The sequence below is a fragment of the Mesocricetus auratus genome, unplaced genomic scaffold, assembly GCF_017639785.1.
Source record: "Mesocricetus auratus isolate SY011 unplaced genomic scaffold, BCM_Maur_2.0 Super-Scaffold_4256, whole genome shotgun sequence".
NCBI lineage: Eukaryota > Metazoa > Chordata > Mammalia > Rodentia > Cricetidae > Mesocricetus > Mesocricetus auratus.
In genome coordinates this window covers 44077196-44102226 of record NW_024429182.1, presented here as the reverse complement: position 1 = coordinate 44102226, position 25031 = coordinate 44077196, and the positions used below count along the sequence as shown (strand labels likewise).

The following is a 25031-nucleotide window of genomic DNA, read 5'->3' as shown; positions in this document are numbered from 1 at the left end:
TTCTAGGCCACCCTGGTCTACAGATCGAGTGCCAGGATAGGCTCCAAAGCTACACAGAGAAATCATGTGTCAAAAAACCAAGAGAGAGAGAGAGAGAGAGAGACAGAGACAGAGACAGAGACAGAGAGAGTGTCTCATGTAGCACAGGCTGGCTCAAACTCATTGTATAGCTGAGGATGACCCAGAACTTTGGATTCTCCTGTCTCTACCTCACATTGGTTTATGTGGTGCTGGGAATCAAATCCAAAGCCTTGTGCACAGCACTGTAGCCACTGAGTTCCATCCCCAGCCTTACCTTTACATTTCTTACACTTCAACTGAGTTTCATCTCTCAGACATTTTAGATGCCTTCAATCTTTTACCTGGCTCAATGGAGGCCACGGTTTTATTCTCCTCTTGGGGAAAATTCTGCAACAATTATTGGCACTGACTTTAACCTTTGGTTATTAGATGACATCTTTCAAAGCCTAACAAGGCTGTGTGGCTCACGATCTGACTATTAGATTAAAGCCCCATATTGCTGGAGGGCTGCACTCCTAAAAATAGTGAGATATAATAAGTTTGACTAGATAGAAGGAAAGTTGAATCCCCAATCTTGAGTACAGAATTTTTTTCCTGGTTCAACAAAAGCATACTTGCCCCAAGTAGTTCATCACTGTGACAACATATCTTAGAGGAAGGGTCTTCTGGCTTTAGTCTTCTGGAGTTCGGGCCCTGGGTTTCAGAGTTTGTAGTCTGTGGTCACATTTTGCCATTGTTTCTATGCCTGGTGGTGAAGCAGACCTGTGGAGAAGAGACCTACTCACCTCACGTGGAAACAATATGAGAGGCAGAGCAGGACAGGCCCTGGAGACAGTCCAGATGTGGACCATCCATTGAGTCCCATCACCCACCACTGCATTGGGAATGAAACAGGGCACATTCCCAATCTAAGCAAGAACACACAGACTTTATCATCTTCCCAAGTCTATTTTCAGGGCCTATGCAATATAAATCTTCTAACTGCTGGTACGGGGCTTCCAAAATGTACTTTTACATACTTCGACTTACATTTTTGAGTGTTGTAATGGGAAGGAGGTAAACATAACCAGTATATCACTGCACCTACTTAAATTTTGTTTTTTTTCCATAGAACTTGTCACTTATACAATAAAAAAGGGACTTTAGTCTTAAAAATACTTCCCTATAAATAATTTACTTGTCACAAAGGGTCAAGCAGTAAGCTGACATCAGGGAAGTCTGAGACACCAGCATCATGAGTCTCCTGCCAGGTTGCATGGAGGACACAGCTTCTCTTCTGTGACACAATTACTATTTTTAGATCTATTTGTGTGTCTGTGTGATATGGAGATCAGGACAAGCTGCCCAGCATGCCAAAACACAACCTGAAGAAGCCACATGGAGGCGCTAGAGAGATGGCAGCCCAGTGGTTAGCCTCCCTTGCTGTTCTTGCAGACTTCCCAGCACCCTCAAGGTGGATCTCAAGCGTAAGTCCAGTTCCAAGCCATTCATCACTCTCTTCTGACCTCTGCATGTACCAGGCACATCTGTGTAGTGCACATACATTCACTGATGCAAGCAAACACTCATACACATAAAAGTAAATATGTTTTAAAGAAAGAAGCCACAAGGAAAGAGACATGCGTGGATAAGTCAAATTCTACTCCACAACAAGCCTTCAAAAATTTCCCAGCCTGTCAAGAACATAAAAAAGAGATTGAAGAACTAGTTCATATTTAGATGGCAATTAAGTGTGACAGGGGGATGTAAATATTGAACAGAAAAAAATGCCCATAAGGGATGTTTCGGGATGAGTGGTAAACCTTGAGTATTAACTGTAGATCACTTATATGTTAATGCCTGATTCCACTGTGTTGAAGTGCCCAAAGGGGAGACCCACTCCCTCAGGTTGTCCTGATACATACACATCAAATAGGAATGTAAAAATTAAGTTACTAAAATAAAAAAAAGTAAAAAAAACAAAACAAAACTAGCCAGAACCATTGAGTGGGAGACAGTGTGTCTTTTCATACCTGTTTGGTGCTTATTTGTAAGAGCAAGGACATTATCTTACACCACAGCAGGTGGTCCTAGGTGGTTTAGGAAAGCAGGCTAAGCAAGTTATGGAGAGCAAGCCAGAGCGCAGCACTCCCTGGCTCCCGCCTCCAGGTTGCTGCCTTGAGTGCCTGTCTTAACTTTCCTTCATGGTAGACTTTGGTCGGGACACGTAAGCTCCTCCCCAAATTGCTTGTGTTTTATCGCAGAAACAGAAAGCAAACTAGGATATCAGCCATACCAGTTCAGGAAGCATGTCTACATGGATATGCAAGGGTAGATTCCTAAATCCCTGAAGCTGTCGTCAACGTGATTCTAGGTGAAGCAATGTGCCCCGGGGTTAAGCGAGGTGGTTCTCGGTGAAGCATATCCCAGTTCTTCAGCCAATCTAGCCAGCTTCCCATAAGCCGTCTACATAAACATATATGATGTCCTTTCAATACATAACTTACAAAAGTTACTACAGATGACAAGTTAATTAAAAATTAACTACCTATATTTCAAATAAATGTATAGCCCACTGTTATCAGTATAAATAGCCTATTCTTCAGGTGGTCTTAGGCAAGTTAGAAACAAAGGTTAGGACAGCGACAGAGATGGAACCAGTGGATTCAGTAGCCCCAATTATTGTTTTTATATCTATTTGGTATGGGGCTGAGGGGTGTGTGTGTGTACAACCTGAGGGAGTTGGTCTCTCCTTTGGACACTGCAGCACAGTGGAATCAGACATTAATGTATAAACGATCTACAGTTAACACTCAAGTTTTACCACTTCAATTCTGTCCTTAATTCCGGTAACTTAATTCTTCTTTTATTTGAATAAAACATTTTAGCTTTCCTTAAACTTGTATAGAATACTAAGGTAGAAACATAAGCCTTACATTCCAAAACATTTTTTATATTTACTAATTTGTCTGAGGGATAGGGAGCGCATATGTGGACAACTTTCAGGACTGAGTTCGCTCCTTCTACCGAGATCGAGGTATCAACCACAAGTTGTCTGTCAGGCATCACGCAAGCATCTTTACTCAGTGATTCATTTCACCAGCCCGTAAATTTCATATTCTTCCCCAAGTGAGGTCCAAGACTAGTTAATGGACAGGGCTAATTTCTGTTAGCCTAGAGAACTTTCTTGTGTGTAAATTTTCCTAATATGCTTAGTTTCCTGCATTCTTAGGAAATCGGATTTATATCTCCAGGATCTCAAATACACAATTTGTGTGTTTCTGCCACATCAAATGAGTCTGTCCTTTAAAATGTTTTCGGCAAATCCTTGCCCACTATCACCCACCCTCTCTCTCCAACAACTCTTTGATCACTGTTTTCTATCCACTCTGGAATAATCCAGGGGTAATTAGAATTTCTTACCTCTTCTGCCCAAAAGGAGACAATTTATCACAAACTGTCAGGGATCCCAATTTTAAATTACCAGGAGCCCAGTAAGAGAGCTGAGGAATCTTCTTTCCAATTAAAGTGATTGATTTCTTAGCAACTGAGTAGCATGGCACTTTTTAATAATGTTCATTCCAATCAAATGTGAGAAACTTCATTTTATTTTCCTTCCCAGGAACAGGATACAACAAACATTAATCCCAGTGGTGTGAGGCCAGACCCTGCGGTGCCTGTAGCAGAAGTGGCCATGTCATCTGTCAGTGGTGCTTGTCTGTTGAAATTGTCTCAGTGGCTGTTTCAGCACTAAAGAAGAAAAATCACACAGATAGCTCACCCAAGAGCATGCCAAGCCTTCCAGCCCCAGGGGCCACAGCCATGACAAGATTCTGGTTATGTTCCCAATGGACAGGAACCCAGCAGGGAGATGAGAAGTTGGGAACAGACCTCAGTTCTCTCTTGTGCAAAGGTATTGAGGACAAAGCAGTGAGTAGAGCATACAGGTATAAGAAAGTATGAGGAAGCCGGGCATTGGTGGCGCATGCCTTTAATCCCAGCACTCAGAGGCAGAAGCAGGCGGATCTCTGAGTTCGAGGCTAGCCTGGTCTATTGAGCAAGTTCCAGCACAGCCTCTAAAACAATACAGAGAAACCCTGTCTCGAAAAACCAAAAAAAAAAAAAAAAAGAAAAAGAAAGTTTGAGGTCACCATCACTCCAACTGAAGTAGATGAATCAGGCATAACTCGGCACATAGAGGATGTGCACTTTGGTTTTTATTTTTTTCCTATAGATTTACTTATTTTCATTTTATGTTGCATTAGTGTCTTTCCTGCATGTATGTCTGTGTGAGGGTGTTGGATCCCCTGGAACTCGAGTTACACAGTTGTGAGCTGCCATGTGGGTGCTGGGACTTGGACCCAGGTCCTCTGGAAAAGCTGTCAGTCCTCTTAACTGGCTGAGCCATCTCTCCGGCCCTGGGTTTTATTTTAACTCAGGCAGTAATTGTGTCTTTTCCTCATTGGCTGGGATTGAACCTTATTCAATCTTATTCAGTTGGCTAGTCTATAAAGAATCAGAGTACACAAAGGGAAGGGGGAGGGGCCAGCTACTTTAAGCAGAGATGTAGCTGGGCTTTTGTGTAAACAAAGGTTTTACTGGGTGGCAGTGGGGAATTGAAACATTTGCATAAAAGTCTTATGAGGTGGGGGACATGAAAAGGTTTAATTCCTTGTCATCACAGGTTTTATAGATTTGATAGAAAAGACTCATCCAATGCTGATTAAACAGAATACACAAAGGTTTTTCCCCACTGATATGCTATCAGGACATGCTATGTGTCATAAAGAACTTTGAAAGAGAAAAAAAACTTCAGAGACAGTTTAGAAGATGCCAAAAAACGTGAATCAGTCCTTCACCCAGCCTCATGGGGCCCCAAAGTCTCTGCTGTTGCCTTGTTCCTAACCTTCAGTGACAGGCCAGCAGCCTCCTGTCCCAAAGTCTCCAGAGCCCCTGCATCCCCAGCATGTCCTCCTTCCACCCTCCATGTGATCAGCAGACTGGCATCAGCTCATCTCTTGTGGCACACGAAGGTCACATTTTATGCTCTGGTTACTTTCTAAGATCTGTGCTCCAAAGTCTACCATGGCCAGACAACTGGCTCCCTCCAAAAGCTTTCAAATAGTAAAGATAATTCTAGAAACCTCCTGGAGTCTTAGATTTCCCCACTCAATCATAGGATCCTAGTCAAACCATTGGTAGAAAATGAGTTGCATTGTACACTAAACTTTTGATACTTTATAAAATCCATGTGCTGAGACTGCATTGTGCTTTACTGCCCCAAGATGTTTGCAATACTACAAAACTGTGGCACTATGCTCTGCGTTCATTAAGCAGTCTGAACATCTACCTGCAAGACAGAGAAGCAGCCACCTCAGCATCATACAGAGGATAGATAAAATGGCCACCTCCATGACAACAAAGAAAATAACAGAAGAGGCAGCAGATGCCATGAAGAAAGTCTGGTGATATTGAGTTGGGCAGGAACTCTAAGATTAGCAAGGCATGGCTAAAGTCATAACAGAAAGGCTTGAAGAGTCATTAGCACAGGGGACAGGAAGCCAGGCAGATGCTAGGAAGCTCTGACTGCCACACTACAAAGGCTTGAACATTCATGCATACACACACAGAGCAGAAAGTCAGTCCAAGTGGTGTGCTGGGAGGAGCAGATGGGCCAGAGACAGGTGCCAAAATAATCCAAGGGTGGTCACAGCAGGACTGGCTGTGACACGAAGGTTGGAGTGGAGACCATGGGGATTCACAAACACAAGGGAAAGGGGGAGTTTGCTCTGAGCACTGTTGTTTGTGGACCCACAGTTGATTCCAATCTTGACATTTACAGACTACAGTGAGGGTTTGTCACACCCCGAAACAAGACCTCGTTTTCAATACAAGCATCCCGCAATGCTGGGTATTATCTCCATCCTTTCACAAATGAGGTGAAGCCTGACCAGGAGAACCAATTAATCAGTGTCTTCTCCTTGTGCAATCAAATGAAACAGGAAGAGCTCAAACTCTCCTGCTGGCTTTTTTTCTGGACTAACAGAGGCAGAGTTCACAGAAGTACACACTGGGAGCGGTGCTGGAAGGGAATCTGCTGACCGTGGCTGTTCCAAAAAGAAAAGGTAAGCAACCACACGGAGTTGCCCAAGAACTAAGCCTGACACCTTTGTGTGGACTAAGCTCTCTATGACAGGCTACTCTCTAGGACAGGCTACTCTTTGACCCTGGGCTGCCTGTCAGAATGCCTACAAGGGCAAGCAGAAGAATTCACAGGCAATGGGTTAGATGCTTTAGGACTTTAATGTTCTTCACACAGTCAACAGAAAACACTAACAACATAGAACAATGGAAAAAGACCTATCTTTCTTATGAAGCCGCTTTAGAAGGGAGTGTGGGAGGGTGCAACTGTCCACAGCAGAGGACAGTCATGCACAAAGTCATGGGTTGAACAATCTCTAAAAGCGTCTACAGAACTGTTTTATTAGAAATATAAAGGCATAGATATAAACCGTATGGTGTTAAAAACATACCCAGTATATAAGCACTAGTATCGCGTGTCACTTTTATCTTTTTATGAGAACAGCAGTATACAGATCCAAAATGTTTAAGAGTCACCGTTGACTTTAACCAATAGCTGTAGAACCCAGCAAACTCACTATTGTCAGATCCAAAAATAACTAATTGGAACCAGCAGAACAAAGTCCAAGGCTAGTACTGCAATCCACCTAAAGAAAGGAGCAGAAAGATGCCGGGCTGGATTCGTTAGGAAAGTTTTGAAACTGCTTCCAGGTCAAGTCAGAATGAAGGTGGCCATTAGCTGATAGTTTCATAGCCCTGCAGAGCCCCGGATGTTTAGTCGATAAAGAAACTGTAATAAGCATGTGTTTGGGGGGAAAAAATCCATGTCTGTTAAATTTTTGTAACCAATCCAAAGTTACTCTGAACTCTGCATGTTGCTCACAGGGAGAGCATAGCTAGTCATGTTCACAGTTGATGCATCTCCAAAAAATTCTTCATAAAGGCAGCCAGCTTCTCAACATCTTCAGTTGTGACAGCGTTATACAGAGAAGCACGGATGCCTCCCACTGACCTAGAACAACAGAGACCCAACCATGAATACCAAGAAAATCAGGAGGACACGGCATATTATCCATGTTAAAGCCTTTGCCTATCATACATAAGGCTCAGGCCTGAACCTCCATGACACAGGAAAAAAGTGAAATTTAAAAGTCATCTATTTCAGCACAACACAACTTTCACTAACCACCCCTCCTAAGAGTTGCAATTGAGTCCAGAGCGCTCAACTTCCCGCCTGCAAACCATCCCCAATCTGTAGCATGAGGCTTCTGAGTCATTACAGAAATTCCTTGTGCAGTGAAGGTCATCCACCATGCTTGTACTGTGTTACCTCAAACTAGTCACATTTTTAAGTAATTATTAACAGTATTTGTACAAATTAATGGGTTTCACTCTGATATTTCCATACTTGCCTACATAAGACTTTAACCATACCCAAACTATCACCTTTAATAAAAGAGGAAAACTAAATGAGGGAGGAAAAAGTCAATTGAAGAGGGTGACTGTGGGTTTGGGGCCATACCACTCACTAGGTTTTGCAACAGTTCCGGCCAGACAGAACGAGTGCTCTGCTGCTGCTCTTGTGTGAGGACATTTATTGTTCAGGGTATCTGATGTGCCGCTGAGCCCAGTAATGGTCTAACACCGGAGTGGAGTAGGCAGGCCCTACCAGAGGCACTTTCAGAGCTGACTCAACCCTACGCAAGATGTGCTGCAGCCCAGCCAGAAGTGGGTTTATTCCCCAGAAAGTCTGTCACCTCTACTCCGGGTTGTGCAAGGTCCTGACTTTGTTTCATTCTGCCTCTGACATGCCTGGGGATGAGGTGTGCTTACCTGTGTCCCTTCAAGGAGATCATGTTGAGTTCCACCGCCTTGTCAAGAAAGCGCTTTTCTAAAGCTTCGTCTCCTTTGGCATTGCCAATGCGAAATGGAATATTCATCCTGCTTCTGTTCTGGCGTTCCACTGGACACCTGAAAATCATGTTTATTAGTCCAGCTATGTTTCTAGCAGGTGTAATGTCGTAAATACATCTACAGATTTCTAAACAGTATCAGGGCTGGGACTGGCATTCAGTTGACAGAGTACTCATCATGTAGAATGTTCTAGGTTTTGGAGGCATAAGCCTATATCACAGCAATCAGGAAGTAGAGCCATGAGGATCAGTGGTCAGGGTCATTCGTAGCCACATAGTGATTTCAAGGCCAGATTTTGAGTCCCTGTCTCCAAAATAACAAATGGATGGGTTAAAAAAACTATAACAAGAAGTAAAAAAAAAATTCCCAGGGGGAAAAAGCCTCACTCATGCAGGTTAGCATTCGCTTGTATGACTTCTATCTAATTTCTGTCAGGCTCAGCCCTTCACTTGAATATTAGGAACAGTAATATCTGTTTCACACAATCTGTGACAATTCAGTGGGCCATTTACATGGCATCTAACATGTGTCAGAAGTGTACAGTTCTTTCTGCGAGGCTGCAGACAAGCTTGGGCCTACCGGTGGCTGAAGACTTAAAAGACTCACAGATCTGGACTTGCAGCTCATGTCCCCAAATTATCCACCCCTTCATAAAAGGAAAACATAACACAAACCAATCATGTCATAAAAGCTCAAAACTGAAGATTAAATCTCAGGAAACAAGTACATCACCCATAAAAGAAAGATCCTCACATATGAAAGAGAAGGGGGGGAGGTCAGTTGCTTCCAACTGAGGGAAAGATGGCAGGTGGAAATTATACTGCCAAGAGAAGAGGGCTGTGGAGACAGAGTTCCAAACAGGTACTCTTTCTGAGAGGTGTCAAGGAGGAGACGTGTAGAAGGAGGGAATGGAGAACAGAGGAGGAAGAGGGAAAGGGGAGGACTGCATGTATGGAGAAAGTGGCTGCCACACTCTGGCTCAGTCAGCATGTTGGGCTCCTGGCAGGGGAGGCTGGAGGCACATGGGCCTGGTCCATGGAGAGCCTGCTGACATCCTCCTGGCATTTGACTGGATCCCTGAATGATGAGGGCTAGTGAGTTTGCCCAGTAACAGATTTGTGTTTCAAAAAAAAAAAAAAAAAAAAAAAGCAATGGGGGATGGGGAGATGGCTCAGTCAGCCAACTGCTTGCTATACAAGCACAAAGACTTGAATTCAGATCCCTAGAACCCATGGAAAGCCAGGCTTGATGGTACACCTCTATAATCATAGCTTGTGGCGAGATGGCTGCTGCAAGAGCTCCCACAAACAGACACAAGCATTTTAGGGGAAAGGAGATGGCAACATGTTTTATTAGCCTAGTAATCCAAGAATGCATCTATACCCTTTCACCCATACAAAATCAGCAAGTCTTGGCTAAAAGTCACAACTTTAAGTTAGGATTGCAGCATTACTCTTTTCTATTTCGTGTCGTCCACAAACTACTCAAAGGGAGTGCAAGTTACTGTTAGGCAGATACTTTGTCATGAAAGTATAATAACTAGATAAAAAGTCAACCCTGCCATAGCTCATTCAGATTGCAGACTAAGGATGGGAACACCTGCCCTAGAAGAAAGGAAGAAGTGAACTTTGGTAAAAGGGGAAGGAGGATTAGGGAGATGGTTAAGTGGGCAAACTGTTTATAGTGTATGAGGACCTGAGTTCAAAGTCCCAGAGCCCTCATAAAGTCTGATGGGGTAGAATTTAATCACAGAATGAATTTGCAATCCCACGGCTTCTAAAGTAAGATGGGAGGAGAACCCTGAAGTTCAAGGGACTATTAACCTGGCAGATGAAACTATGAAAAACAAAAGAACCCTGTTTCAAACAAGATGGAATGTGAGGACTGACAAGATGCTGCCCCTGACCTATACAAGCAAAATACCCACACATGCCTACACAGAAGCCCATGGGGGGTGGGGGGCATCAGGAGTTGGGATTTACAGCAACTGTTCCTGCAACTGTTTTCCAGGGCCACAAGGGAGGAGAGAGTGGGGGGGGGTCCTACCCCAGACAGCAAGGCATACTTACCCAGGTCAGAGTACTGAGTGATATGACCCAAAAGATTTCCCGAGAGCAAAGAATTTCCCTACCTCCCACCCCAGCTCATGAGGCATGGGAGCTACCATCACTCACCAGTATGCTAGTGTCCTGGGAAAAGGTAAGTTTCAAAGAATAAAGTGTCTAATTCACAAGAGATACAGTGCATTGACTTACACATAAAATCCTTGAGAATTATCAATAATCTTGTAAATCATTTGGGATTTGATGGAGCTGAGCTTCTCCATGGCTGTGGCTCCACCATTGTTCTTGATCCACTCCAGGACCATGCCCATGACGTAGACGCTAAACCAGGGATAAAATAAACAGCATTAAGTTCACCTCTGCAGAAGTCAAAAGGACACGTAAGCAAACTGGTAACGGAAGTCACACTAACAGTTTTAGCATCATTACAAATGGATAAAAGCAGGCCACTTGAGCACGCCAAGGACTAGGCCAACACACACAGCATTCTAAAGACTAAAGAGGCAATAGAGTGCACCTTAGTAATGCCAAACCAGTCCCCCTAGGCCCTGCTGCAAGTGCTCCATGACACCCAGACCACACATCCCAGTTCTTTAGACCAGTAGTTTTCAACCTGTGGGTTATGACCCCTGGAGTGCTGAATGAACCTGTCACTGGGGTTGCCTAAAGCCATCCATCCCAAGTCGCTTCTAAAAGCCAAGATTCTATCCTAGTGTCTGCCTGACTTCAAAGTCAAAGTACTTTCCCCTAGTACCTGTTTTGTCTGAGACTATAGGCCTCAATCTACCTGTGGGACAGAAGAACTGCCACCAAGCCTGTCACAACGGCCCCCTGTGCATGTGTGTCACGTATGTATGTGCCCCTGTGTGGCTAAAGATGCTCTCAAAATCTATGTAACCACAAACTGCTCCTCCGCAAATCTACAGTCTCCTCACCCATGAACCACAGAAACATCCCACCAAACTACCAGAGCCAAGCAGGAAATACTTTCAGGAAACCATAGTCACTTTCACCTGATGCTCCGGTATCCCTGTATTTCAAAACTGCGGATTCTCTAAAACCCAAAGCAACAAGGGCCTCTGTCTCACAGCCAAACCTCAGGACCAAGAGTGGAGCCTGTGTGAGGCTTGCTACTCATACTCTCTGGCTGTCTTCTTAGGATCTGAGCAGACAAAGGGGGCAGAAATTCAATACACTACTACAGACCACCACCAGCAGCCCCTTACTCTAGGTCTCCAATGCCTCAGCAGGCAGCAGGCGGATCTGAAGAAGGCAGGCTGCCTGGAAAGTGGAGAGGAAAACTCTGCTCGCTTTCCCACCCAGCTCCCGGGTATACACTGTAGGCCCCTGGGACTGCTTCTCACAAGGTCTTCTGGCCTCCCACCTTCTTACTGACTCATACCTCTGCCTCTAAAGCCAAAACTTACTAACCATCAGAGCCTTAGAAGGCTATGTGGATTCACAACTCGTGCTCAATTCTTCCCACCATTAGTGTACACTTTTAGTGACCGATGTCTTTGGTTCTAAACTGGCTACCTACAAACACACCAGACAGGCTTACCTGTCTGAACTGATTAAACCACAGAAAGCCTGTTGTATGGAATAGCGTGAAAGGGGGCAGGCATTTAACCTAACATGATAGAATGCCCACAGTACATGGCTGGGTTGAAAGGGGGATTTACACATGTCTGAACAGCACTGTTCACAGTTCACTGACAAAAATAAATACATGACAGTACACAGCTGACTCTCCTCCCCCAAATTCATGAGTTTGGCAACCACAGATTCAGCCAACTTTGTACAGACAACATTTCAAAATCAGTGTTTGGAATGAGTATAAACAAATCTTTTCCTGGTCATTACTTCTTACTCAATATAATACATAAATTATTTAGTGCATTTACAATTTATTAGATATTATAAGTAATGTAGAAATGACTTTAAAGCATGCAGGAGAATGTGTATAGCTATATTTTGGGACTCCTTGGGGGTCCTGGAATCAGTCTTGGATGATTAATGAGGGGTGAGTGGATAGGCAGGCACAGTGTTTCCGTGGTAACAGTTCACTTGAGGAAACTTTTGCTAAGAGCAGGTGCTATTTTTATATTTTTAAAACAATATAAATTATACCCTGTGTGTCAGAATTTTAAAAAGGTTACCAAAAGTCTCCAGGTGCAGAGGAGCTCCTGGGCTGGGGATCAGGTGGCGTGACTGTTTTGAAGCTTATAAAAACCTCCATGCAGCTGGCCCTCCCTGAGGTCAACTCCCCTACACCCTGAGGGTTCTGGCTTCTTCCCTCCTCTCAAGGGCCTCTGCACAGGCCACATGCTACCACTGCAATTTCTAAGTCGCCAAAGACGACCTTAAATTCTAGATTCTTCTGTCTCGTAAGTCCTGAGAGTACAGGAATGTCACCATGCCTATATCTTATATTTTCACCAAGTGAAATAAGACAATTGGATAAAAGATATATTATTTCCTCACACTGGAGATAAGAAACAATCTATACTTAGCAGCTCAATATGCATAAATAGGAAGTATTTTATGAAGTTACAAGGGTTGTTAAATATCTTCTCCTCTACCTACTAGAAGTGTTGACTGTTAGTAATGGCTTAAAAAGAATGTCATCACAGCCACTTATTATTCCAGCCCAATTACTACCTAAGGCTACTAAGCAACCAGTCATGGCCCAGTTTATCCAGAACAGTCAACAATTCTCAGAGCCCATAATCTTTTGGCTCTGACCAAAAAAACAAAAGGACATCATCAGGACATGCCTACATCCTTGTCTGTCTACCTCCCAGAGTGGAGGGTTCTGCCTGCCTCTCCTGCCCTGCACACATTGTTATGAGATGGCTCTCAGTGGGCCATTTCTAACCTTGAATGTTAAAGTACTACAGTGAACTTTGAGTACTTCAGGTCACACAGAAGTACAGAGTTTTCTTTTTTCTTTTTTTTTGCTTTTTCAAGATGGTTTCTCTGTATTGTTTTGGAGGCTGTCCTGGAACTCACTCTGCAGACCAGGCTGGCCTCAAACTCAGAGATCCACCTGCCTCTGCCTCCCGAGTGCTGGGAATAAAGGAGTGTTGCCACCAACACCCTGCTCAGAGTTTTCTTCTTTCATCTCATCAACAAAGAAGAGAGACCAGGGGGACAGGGTAGGGGTGGGGGGAGTTGGGTTGGGAGCCCCTACCTTTCACCTTCTATGCATTTGCTCAGTTTCAATCTAAGAATTCGTCACTCTGATTTGCTCTGAGAGACTATTCCAATCTAAGGAAGAAACTGCCCCTTTTCTGCTGTTTCAGCCTCAGGCAGGGAAGTCCTAGAGAGGGGGTTTCCATGCCAGGGAACAGCTAAAGGGGGTGGGGTGGGACATCAAGGCCAGCTGAGGGTTAGGGAGGAGGCTGGAATGTGGACTTTCTAGTGTCCAGCCTTTTCCACTTTCCACAAGGCATCTGGCCTGTTCTCCCACTGTCCCTAAGGGGTGTTCAGTGAACATGCTCATCACATTTCTTTAAAGCCACCAGAAAAGATGCCCAAGGGGATACTGCTCACCCAGGCTCTTCAGTTGACCTCTGGGCACATCTCCAGGACAGTCTTCATTCCATCTCCTCCTACCTTCTCACATTATTTAGCTTTTGAGACAGAGTCTCAGTCTGCAGTCCAGTCTCAATCTTGCTGACTCCACCTCCTAGTCCTGCGATTGTAGGTGACAACCTTCCCTCTTCTAAAGCCTCCCCTGAAAGACTGAGCTGTAAGGCAGGTATGTGGCCCCAACCTTCTAACCCCTTGCCCCACACAGCCTGGAACCTCAACCGCTCCTCTAGGAACCCTGCCCATGGGGTCCCCAGTGGTACCTTCACCACCCTTGTCTTCAGCTTTTCCTTCCTGACTAGTATCCACTGGTATTTCCCCACTCCCTGGAACCCCCAGAAATAAGCAGGATAGAACTGAGCCCCATGCTACCCCTGGGCCAACATGCATCTTAGGAACATCTTTAGTCCAGGTCCAGGAGTAAGGGTTAGGGGTGACCAGAAGGGTTAACCACAGAACATTCTACTCCTAAGGAAAGTGAGGGACACCAGAGACTGTTCTGTATCATGTGAGTAACAGAAACACAGGGGAAGCTGGGCAGTGGTGGTACACACCTTCAATCCCAGCATTCAAAACAAGGCAGAGGCAGGCAGATCTCTGTGAGTTCAAGGCCAGCCTAGTCTACAGAGCAAGAGCAAGTTCCAAGACAGGCTCCAAAGTTACACAGAGAAACCCTGTCTTGAAGAAAAGAAAAAGAAACATAGGGGAAACTTCCAACCAAATCTGAAGTCCAAACTCCTCCCTTTCTTGTATGTGGGAGGCATTTTCTGCAGGAGGGACGGACAGAAGAGAACTCTGGCAGCCCTTGCCCTAGCCTGACCCTGTCCATCTGGAAAGCCACCCTGTTTTTCTGAGACACAGGCCATGGCCCTTTATCTACAGAGAGCTTGTGGGTTAATGGTCAACAGTCGGCGCCTGGATTATCAAGATCAAGCAAAAACCAAGATTGTCATCCCCACAAAGCGGGTAACAGAAAAACTGACCGAACAGTACCTAGAGGCCAAGAGACAAAGAACGCTGAGTGTTTGAGGCTCTTGGGTTTGTGGCTGATGAAGTACGTTCTACTTTCCCTCCACTCTGATGGACGACTACAGCACCCAGAGTTACCTGAAACATGGAGGTGTGTTATACAAAGAGTTGTTCCCAGCCTGCACTTTGTAGTCAAGGACCGAAGGACACTCTCTGAGGGCGAAGCCCAGCAGGTCATCACGGACGATCACCACTGTCACCCCAGCAGAGCCAACATTCTTTTGAGCACCAGCAAAAATCACACCAAACTTAAAAAAGAAAGGAAGAAACATTGGCTACTTTAGAGGGAATCTGTGGCCATCCCTAAGTGATACAATCCTGATATCTAGCTCATCTCTCAGTGCTGAGACCCAAGACTGGGCCTTTGCCAGGAAGAAGTCTTCCACACCTAGCACTGTGAAGTCTTGGGACATCCATGCTCTCACAACCCTTGTTCTACTCCCAAAACAATCTTTAGGACAGGCCCTCTCAGGGCTGGAGAGATGGCTCAGCAGTTAACAGCACTTGTTGCTCTTACAGAGAGAGGACCTGGGTTTATTTCCCAACATCCACATTGTGACTTACAACCATCTGTAACTCCAGTTCCAGGGGATATAACACCTGATTCTGACCTCTGAGAGTCAATCACACACGGTATACATATATACATAAATTAAGGCAAAATACTAATACATATATAGTAAGAAATAAATCTTTAAAAATGTTTTAACTAAATGTCCAGGCTTCATGGTGCACATCTGTAATCCCAGCAGCTGGGAGATGGAAACAGAAGGATCAGGAGTTCAAGGTTGCCCTTGGCTTCATGGTGAGCTCAGAACTAGCCTGGTATGTAGGCCCTCTAGATTGAGGTATAGTTCACTAATATAGCATGCTTACCATGCATTAAGTCTGTGCCTCATACCAAACACTGAAAAATAACAAAAAGAAACTGGAGCCTCCAAATCTTTGGCAACCAAAATGAAATACTATCATTTAACTTAGGAGAGTTATTTGTACAACTACTAATATTTCATAATTTTAAATGACAAACTTTTAGTTACATATTTTTAATTAAATATTTAATTAAATGGTTAAAATATACATTTTAAAATCAATAGGCTGCAGAGATGGCTCTGTGGTTTAAAGCACTTGTTGCTTTTGCAGAGGTCCTGGGTTCAAGTCCCAGGATTCACATTGTATCTTACAACCATCTCTGACTCTAGTTTCAGGAGATCCAATACCCTCTTTTGACCTCTGCCAGCACCAGACACACATCTGGTACACATACATACATGCACATGGGCCAAACATCCATACATGTAAAATAAATTAATAAATCTAAAAAAATTAGGTCAAAGGTCATTAATACAAACTTCTACTTAGAGGCAGTCAGAAGCTGCCATGAATGGGGCTGCTGCAACACAGCCTGAGTGGGTGAGACACCTGAGGGAGAGTTTTAGAATACACCAATGGCTAATGGTTTTTGAGGGCATTTTGTTGTGCAAGACACAGGTTCTATATCGGCCCAAAAAATCAAGTAAGGGTGTACGGTTCACAACTGACATGGTTTGGAACGGCACAGAGGAGAGACAAGAGGGTTTCAAGTTCAAGGCCAGGTTGGGCTGAGCTATGCAGTGAGAGTTTTCTTTAAAAACACAAGGCGTGGCCATATACCAAATACCATAGATCTATATAATGGAATACTAATCTAAAACTGAAGTTCTGTTTTTATGTTTGTTTGGTTGTTGTTGTTGTTGTTGTTGTTTTTGAGGCAGGGTTTCTCTGTATTATTTTGGAGCCTGTCCTGGAACTCGCTCTATAGACCAGGCTAGCCTCAAACTCAGAGATCTGCTTGCCTCTGCCTCCTGAGTGCTGAGATTAAAGGCGTGCACCACCAATGCCGGGCAAAACTAAAGTTCTGATATATGCCACAGCATAAACCTTGAAGACATTAGTGAATTAAGCCAAGCACTAAAGAACAAATATCATGATCCCATTTACAGGAGGTCCCTTGAGTACAAATTCATAAAGTTGGATAGTCATTGGCAAAGACTGGGGATGTGGCAATTTAAAGGGTACAAACTTTAGTACAAAATCTGAAAATTCTTCAACAGATGTGAAGGCTGCACAGCAATGTTAACATGCTTAATGCCACTGAGCTGTACACCTAAAAGTGGTCAAAACTGGGTCAGTAAAGTGGTCCAGCAAGTAAACCACACGCACACCATGGCAAATGTGCATCCATTCACAGGCAGTAATAGGTAAATCATGTGTGTGTGTGTGTGTGTGTGTAGAGAGAGAGAGAGAGAGAGAGAGAGACATATGTATGTATACCCCACACACACACACATTAAAAAAACTATCAAATATAACAACAAAAACACAGGGTGTCACTGTATACCTTTTGCTGGCCTAGAACACAAAATGTAAACCAGGTTACCATTAAACTCAGAGATCCACCTGCCTTTGCCTCCGAGTGCTGGGATCAAAGGCGCATGCCTCCAAGCCCAGTTCGAGAGCCACTGTTAAAGGGAAGCAAGTTACTGGCATGTAGGCCATGAGCAATCATTACCACAGACACCTAGTGATGAAATCAGCAGCTGTCAGTCTGATCACTGGTGTCCACCCTGGCTTCGGGGGCTCTGCTAGCTCCAGACTCCCTTAGGTCTTTTCCAGGGGCATATACATCAAAACACTTCACATTCATTGGTTCCCTGACCCAACCTTTCATACTCTACCTTGGAAACGTCCACTGGCCTGGATAAGAAGTTGGAGGACATGTCACAGACCAGCACTGCTCCCTTGACATCAGGTATGAAGTCAAACTCCACCCCATGCACTGTCTCGTTTGCACAGAAGTACACATAGGAGGCGTCTGGGTTGAGGTTCCAGGTGCTTGGGTCTGGAATTTCTATGACAGAGAACAAATTTGAGGATCTGCATACTTCCTTCCTTTTCCATATATATATGACGTCACCCAGGAGATTGGTTAGTTTCCTGAGGGGATTATTGACTCCAAAGCACTTGGCAAGTACAAGCACCTACTCGTGCCGTCATCACCACTAACATCTGAAGATGACCCATCATACCTTTTGGATTTATTGGGTACAAATAACATTCAGATGCAGCACAGAGGAGCCAAGTACACATCTGTCATCCCGCACTCGGGAGGCTAAAGCAGGACTGCTCTGAGTTCAAGGCCAGCCTGTGCTACATCAAGACTACCAAGCTGGACTGGAGAGATGGCTAAGCCTTTAAAAGGTTAGGCTCACAACGAAAAATATGATTACCAGGTCATCCAAGGGTACACATAAAGACCATGTCTCAAAAAACCCAGACAAGCCGGGCGTTGGTGGCACACGCCTTTAATCCCAGCACTTGGGAGGCAGAGGCAGGCGGATATCTGTGAGTTCGAGACCAGCCTGGACTACCAAGCGAGTCCCAGGACAGCCTCCAAAAAGCCACAGAGAAACCCTGTCTCAAAAAAACCACAAAAAAAAAAAAACCAGACAAATGAACCAACAAAGAAGATGGAGGTCATGTGAAAGTTTTCTTGGCATCAAATACCCATGTACCCTACACCTGTTGATCTATTAGATTCAGCTCAGGACTCCAGTGCTTATGCAATCTGGGACCATGCAGTTCCAGCAAAGCCAATCAAATGCACATCCCTAGGGGCAAAATGTGACTCAGGCAGAGTTGGTGACAAATTCACAGCAGGGCACATGATACTATTATTGGGATGCTCCAGCAAGGGCACTGAAACTTGGGAGTATATAACAAGCTGAAAAGCAACTACAACCACCTTCTTAGAGAAGGGACCATTTTGGGTCTACTATGAAGAAGATAAGGAGTTACTAGGTCAAGGGCAGCATCACTGGGGGTTCCTGATCTTCCCTTACCAAATACCAAACTGGCTCCTAGGCTTTTAGCCAAGCAAGACTCTCACCATTCTACAGTAGTTAGTAGACCACTACAGCTACAAGATCTAAATGAGATCAGTAACTACTGACAAGAGGACATTAACAAAAGAACAAGGGTAATGGCGAGTCACCAGATCACTTCCCAAAACTCACTTGTGTAACTTCCAAGTTTAGGGTGGACGATATTCACAGTCCCAAACTTCTTGGCTTCTTCTGCGGCCTTAGCTGACCAAGTTCCAGTCACCACATAGTCGGCACACCTTCCAGCTTTCAGGTCAATCAGATTTAAGGGGACAGCACTGAACTGGCCAGACCCACCTCCTTGTACAAAGATCACCTTGTAGTTGTTGGGAACATCTCTGAACATAAAAACAGTGATAGTAAATACATAGGCTCACACTTCAAGGATAGAGAATGAGGGGTACTCTACCAAGTGCATATTTCTAGTCTGACTCTACAGAGGCTGGAAAGAAGGCCCAGTGGTAACTGCATGTACTGCCCTTGCCAAGGACTTGGGTTAAGTTCCCAGCACCCATATTAGGCAGCTCACAACCACCTATATCTCCCGCTCCAAAGTATCTGATTTACTCTTCTGGCCTCCATGAACGAGCACGCAGCACGCGCACCCACACACACACACACACAATACACCTTAAAAAATACAGTAAAATTTCATAATCACTCTCTCTTACCCAAATTAGTCATTTATTTACTGGTTTCTTTGACATTTATTGGTGACAATGGTAAAAACCTATAGTGACTTCTCCCTTTTCCTTAGAAATTGCCCTGCTTTCTTTTAGGGAAGCATATTTTTCTGCTTCTCAACCCTCAGATTACAACCATAGCCACCCCAACACAGGAGATGAACAGTGAACAAAACTGCCAATAAGATTTGGTTGAGATTTTTGCTCAAATCACAAAGGTGCTAATCTTGCAAATACCAGTGGCCTCCTGGCAAAGCCAGCATACAGGTGAGCAGAACCTTCTTAGGAAGATTCCCCCTAGTGTCAACAGGGCTCCTATGCCCTCCTTTGGCTACACAAGGCAAACATTGCCATCTTTGCTTAAGTCTGTGAACCAGGTCCATCACCTGTAACCATACTGAGCCAGGCATCATTGAGTTGTCTGTCTTTGACAACTCTAGGTCTAGCTGAGTAAGCAAAATTCAAGCACTAAGTGCAAAATACTTTCACTCCAGGATGGAAAAGATGATCAGGCTGGCTGCAAAGATCCCAGAGCTTTATAATAGCCAGAGCTTAGGAATAAATGGTCAAAGGACAGAATTCCAGCATCAGTACCAAATAGAAGGAGCCAGCAAGGTGGCAGGAGCATGGACAACAGATGTTATGTAAGTATCTTGTCCTTGGCCTATAGTCAGCTCAATAAGATGGCAAGTAGCCAGGCTAGTTTTATGTCAAGTTGATACAAGCTAGAAAGTTGATACAGAAAGGAAGGAGCCTCACCAGGGGTTCTGACTCTTAGTCTGACCTCTGAAAACTCCCATGTGATGCACACACATATACTCAGTTGTACACACACATAAAATAAAATAATTTTTAAAAACTCGTAAAAACTTACAGCAATTCCCTCACAAGATTCTCTGTGTTGTTAATAATCTTGGCAAAATCTGATGACCTGTGACTCATTTCTGTGGAAGCAAGGAAACAACAAAGTACAACACCAAACAGAAACGCTCGTGAAGTTTACGGAAAGCTCTGAGTTCAGAAGGTAGGCACATGCACACTTAATGCAGAGGACAATTCACACCGATACTCAAACTGTGAACTTCCAGTCTTGTGGTCACGGCGCAGTGATTTTTCAAGCGCCATGATCATTTGGTCCTGATCGAACCGACTCTATCTCTTTCTCCCAAGCTAGAGACTCAGACAGCTGACCCCGAAGTCCTATCACACAGCATAGCCTGGGGAACATGCTAGAAAAATAAATAAATAAATGTGGAATTTAGAACTTGGAGGTTCTCTTCCCAAACAACACAGAAGCAAAAGTTTAATAAAGAAATTATTAATGAGCAAGACCTTTGTAGAGGCTTGTGAAGTTTTTAAATTCTACAAGTTCTTATTTAAGTATAATAAAAACTTTACATTGAATGTGAAGTAATATTATAGAGCCTTGGTGGCACCCTTATGCAAATGTATAATATCTGCTAATCTCACATTTTGTGACCAATTAGGGCTGGGTGGTGGTGGCACACACCTTTAATCCCAGCACTTGGGAGGCAGAGGCAGGCAGTCTTGTGACTTCCAGGCCAGCCTGGTCTACAGAGTTAGTTCCAGGACAGCCAGGGCTACACAAAGAAACCTTGCCTTTAAAACCCAAAAAACAATTTGGAGCCAGTGATTTATATCAAAACTTCTCACCAGTTCTTAGACTGTGCTCAATCTTGACTCCAGCAAACATGTAAGCCAGGACATTAAAGTTAAACATGCCTATCACTGCCTATAAGAAGACCATTGGGAGTAAAGCCTGGGCTTGAGGCATTTTTGTTCCCTTTTAAACTTGGGCAGTAACAGAATCCAAAAGTAAATCTTACCAAGCACACTGATGCCGAGTCCTTTGTAGTCCACTAGCTGTTTCTGTATCTCTAGCAATACCTAGAAAAAGACAAGAAAGAACGATCTCAAGATGCCCTGCACACTTCCCCTCTTCACATACACCAGAGATGTGAGGCCCATCAGCTAAACAGAGACCCAGAAGGTGCCCAGGCTTCCATTCCCACCCACAGCCAAGCCCCTTCCCTCACCTTCTCAGAGCATCACTGGTACAACTTACACAAGATGGGCCTGAAATTAGGCAACATGAATGATTCAAGGGACTGTGTCCTCCTACAAAATTCACTTGCCTCTCTCTTAAAACTCATTTATTAGACATATAAAGTTCTCAGTTCAGGAACCAACCAGAGCAAAAGCTAGTTATGTCCAAATCATACAGGCAGGTCAGTTTCCTCGAGGAGGGTAGGGGATGCTGGCAAAAGTAAGAGATTCAGATAGGTGACCCATGTTGTGAATTAAACCCTAGGAGCTAAGACTATCCTACATGAAGTTCGTGACAGAGCAGTTGCCTAGCACATTGGAAGTCCAGGGTTTAATTTTCAGCAAAGCTGGAGGGAGGTGGAGGAAAAAGAGGAGGAAGAAGGAGGGGGAAACAGAAAATGTGTCCAACCCAGGCTGAAAGAAAGTTTCTTAGTTATGGACTACATCTTGACTTTGCATATTATTTCATTCTGATAAGGCAGCCTTTGAAGAGACATGGGATTTATTGATGTCACATTAATTGGGAAACCCATCATTCATAAAACCTTCTCTTATTAAATCAAATAAGCAATGTAAGTTCCCCTATAATGAAATGAAAAACAAAAGCTAGGGGTGCAGTTCAGTGGTATAGTAAGTGTTGGGCACGCTGGAGTCCCTTGAGTCTATTCTCAGCACCAAAAGAAAGGAAATCACTAGAGGGGAAGGAAATGAAGAAAGGAATCAGAAGGGGCACAAGGACAGAGGATAAAACAGAAAATAAGATATATGTTCCCCTCATCTAAACAGGTGAATAAAGGATGTCCCTAATAAAAAAAGGCTCCGGCCAGGCATGGTGGTACACACCTTTAATCCCAGCAGATCTCTGTGAATTTGAAGCCAGGAACTGGCTGGTCTAAATAATTAGTTACAACTCAGCCAGGACTCTAATAATGAGACCCTGTCTCAAACAAACAAAAAGAAATACTAGCTAAGAATTGGTCTAGATAGTAGTTCTGTAATCCCAACTAGTGGAAGACAGAAGGTCCAAATCCCACCCTGGCAATCTGGCTTAAAGAAAACAAAAGATACAAAGACATCATTAAATTATATGTTGAAATACTGTACTGTGCCCCATAAACACAAATGCAACTATCACACAAGTAAAAAGCACAAGAAAAGTTTAGTGAATACATTCACATAGTGTAAGAAACACTGGTCTGCAACAGAATCTTGATTTTTTTTGTGCATGTGTTACTGGGGATTAAACAGAACCTGCCTTTGCAAATGATGAGCAAGCCTCTACCAAATACCTTTACCAACTTCCTGAAAACATCCTTGAACTGATTCTTACTTGGTTTTTTATTTTATTGTTCCTTTATTTGTGTGTGTACCCTCAGAAGCCAGAAGGCATCCAATACCGCCCGATCAGACCTGTATTTTTTTCCCTGTGTTTTTCTAGTGCTTTCTTGAAAAACATATCTATACATTTAAAACCAGGACTGAAGAGATGGCTCAGCTTTTGAGCCGGGCGGTGGTGGCGCATGCCTTTAATCCAGCACTCGGGAGGCAGAGGCAGGCGGGTCTCTGTGAGTTCGAGGCCAGCCTGCTCTACAGAGTGAGTTCCAGGACAGCCTCCAAAACAATACAGAGAAACCCTGTCTCAAAAAAAATAAATAAAAATAAAAAAATAAAGAGCACAAACTGCTCTTCCTTGTCAGCTGACTCACTACAGCCTTTAACATTTCTGGCCTCCTCAGACCTGTTCATGTGAACATCCCCACACACAGACACAGCATACATATAATTCTTAAAAATGAAAATGTCTATTTTATAACCCAAATCACTGTTTTTTAAAAAGACTTCTAGCCAAAAGGTAGATCACTAAGCCATCTCTCCAGCCTCAGGTGCATACTTTTATAAACTTTATTTTTCTTTATGGGTGGCAGTCAAAAATGTTTTTGAACGTTTCTCTAACCTTTATAATTCAATTAAATCAAGAATTCCTAAGTTGAAGTTAATAGCTCATACTTATAATCCCTGTGTGCTGGCTAGTTTTATGTCAACCTGTCTCAAGTCAGAGTTGTATAAAAAAACAGGAGCCTCCCTCGAGAAATTTCCCCCTTAAGATCAGGCTGTAGGGAAGCCTGTAGGGCATTTTTTTAATCCGTAATTGATCCGGGGAAGGTCCAGCCCATTTTGGGTGGGGCCACCCCTGAGCTGGTGGCCCTGAGTTCCATAAATGAATCTGAGAAAGTCATGGAGAGCAAACCAATGCAGCACCCTTGCACGGCCTCTGCATCAGCTCCTGCCCTCACTACTTTAATAATGAAGTTACATGTGTAACTGTGAGTGAAATAAACCCTTTCCTCCACAAGTTGCTTTAGGTCATGGTTTTCATCACAGCAACAGCAACCATATCTAAGACACCATCTCTTGGACTAGCTTGTACTCAGACCTCGCCTTACCATACGGAGAGGGGGAGTCGAGGGTACGGGACACAGCCCACTCTCTAAGAGTGGGAGAGGGTTCCTGGATAAGTTTCCACAGTTCTAGCAAAGAACGTCACGGAAGATGAACTGCAAAGACCGCAGAATAAGCCTTGTTCTCAGCTTGTGCGGTTGTCCCCACAAAAGCAAGGCATCCTTTCCCCTCTCACACAGCAAGATCCTGTTTCTGCTCCACAGAGGCCGCGGTGTCCCCGGGGAGATCGCCAGGGTTCAACAATAGATAATTGTACAATTCTTGGCCATGCCGGAGCGCTGTGGCAACCGGTTATCAGATACCGTTTCGGCAGCTGATTCAAGGGCTCCAAGCCATGAGAGGCATCTCATTCCGCACAGCTGGGATGCGAGAGGAACCCGCGAGGGACGGGATGGCACCCAGATCAAGCGAATGGAACTTAGACAAACAGACCAAAGCGTTTCAGAGTCAGAACCCCGGGCGCACTGAGGGGACAAGCGGGTTTCCAAGAGAAAGGTTTGGGGGCTGAGTGGGTTCGGTGGGGGTTTGGAGGGAGAAGCAGGCAGCTTTCCATTTCCGAGTTCCGAGGACTGTGTTCCCAGCGCCCCGAGTTTAGCCTGCCACCCCGGAGACTGACATGCTCGCCCCTGGCCCGCCCGCCACTGCCCATTCATTCACTCTCCCACGCGCGCGGGTACACGCATGATCCACACGGGTCTCTCAGCACAGGAGCGCACTTCGGCCTCAGCAGCTACATCTCGATGGCGGCATCCGAACGTCCCTCACACCGATGACTGTATCTCGACATCCACATCCCGACGCCTGCATCCCGATGCCGGCTCTCCGGCCGAACCCCAGCCATCTTACCGAGTGTGGCAGCTTGGCAGGCCCTGGCCCAAAGTTAATCACTTGCTTGGCAGCATCCATGGTGCTGAGGCTACAGCGGGGGAAGTGGCAGGAGCAGAGACCACGCGAACTACCCGCGTCTCCGGATGCAGGGGCGGGGCGGGCTCCAGTTCGCAGACTCGGCGCCCCATTGGGCGGCTGTCTCAGGCCACGTACTGATTGGTTCCTACCCAGAAGCCCGCATCCCCATTGGCTGTGCTCACCATCCGATTCTGCGATCAATTGCTCCTCCCGTTGTTTAGAATTTCAACCCGCCTTGGCTGTCAACGCAAGAGAGCAGGGAATTGCACCAGCCGCCCTCGTGGCGGGGAGCCTACTGGCTTTGAGCACCT

General features: G+C 44.6%; 1 protein-coding gene across 1 annotated transcript; it reads right to left on the bottom strand.

The window, feature by feature from the left end:
* Nucleotides 1-6284: 6284 nt before the first annotated feature.
* Psat1 (phosphoserine aminotransferase 1) lies at nucleotides 6285-24813 on the bottom strand. Its single transcript, XM_040746802.1, has 9 exons — nucleotides 24661-24813; nucleotides 21135-21195; nucleotides 20162-20231; nucleotides 18737-18942; nucleotides 17399-17571; nucleotides 14760-14929; nucleotides 10251-10379; nucleotides 7915-8052; nucleotides 6285-7093 (listed from the first exon to the last, which is right to left on the bottom strand). The coding sequence occupies exons 1-9, from the start codon at nucleotides 24718-24720 to the stop codon at nucleotides 6988-6990; spliced, it is 1113 nt and encodes a 370-aa protein (XP_040602736.1). The 5' UTR covers nucleotides 24721-24813; the 3' UTR covers nucleotides 6285-6987.
* Nucleotides 24814-25031: the final 218 nt, after the last annotated feature.

Coding starts and splice junctions, on each gene's coding strand:
- Psat1 (XM_040746802.1), bottom strand. CDS start 24,720: ATGGATGCTGCCAAGCAAGTGATTAACTTTGGGCCAGGGCCTGCCAAG. Junction 8,053..10,250: donor AATTCTCAAGGATTTTATGT/GTAAGTCAATGC, acceptor CATGATTTTCAG/GTGTCCAGTGGAACGCCAGA. Junction 7,094..7,914: donor ATCTCCTTGAAGGGACACAG/GTAAGCACACCT, acceptor CTGTTGTTCTAG/GTCAGTGGGAGGCATCCGTG.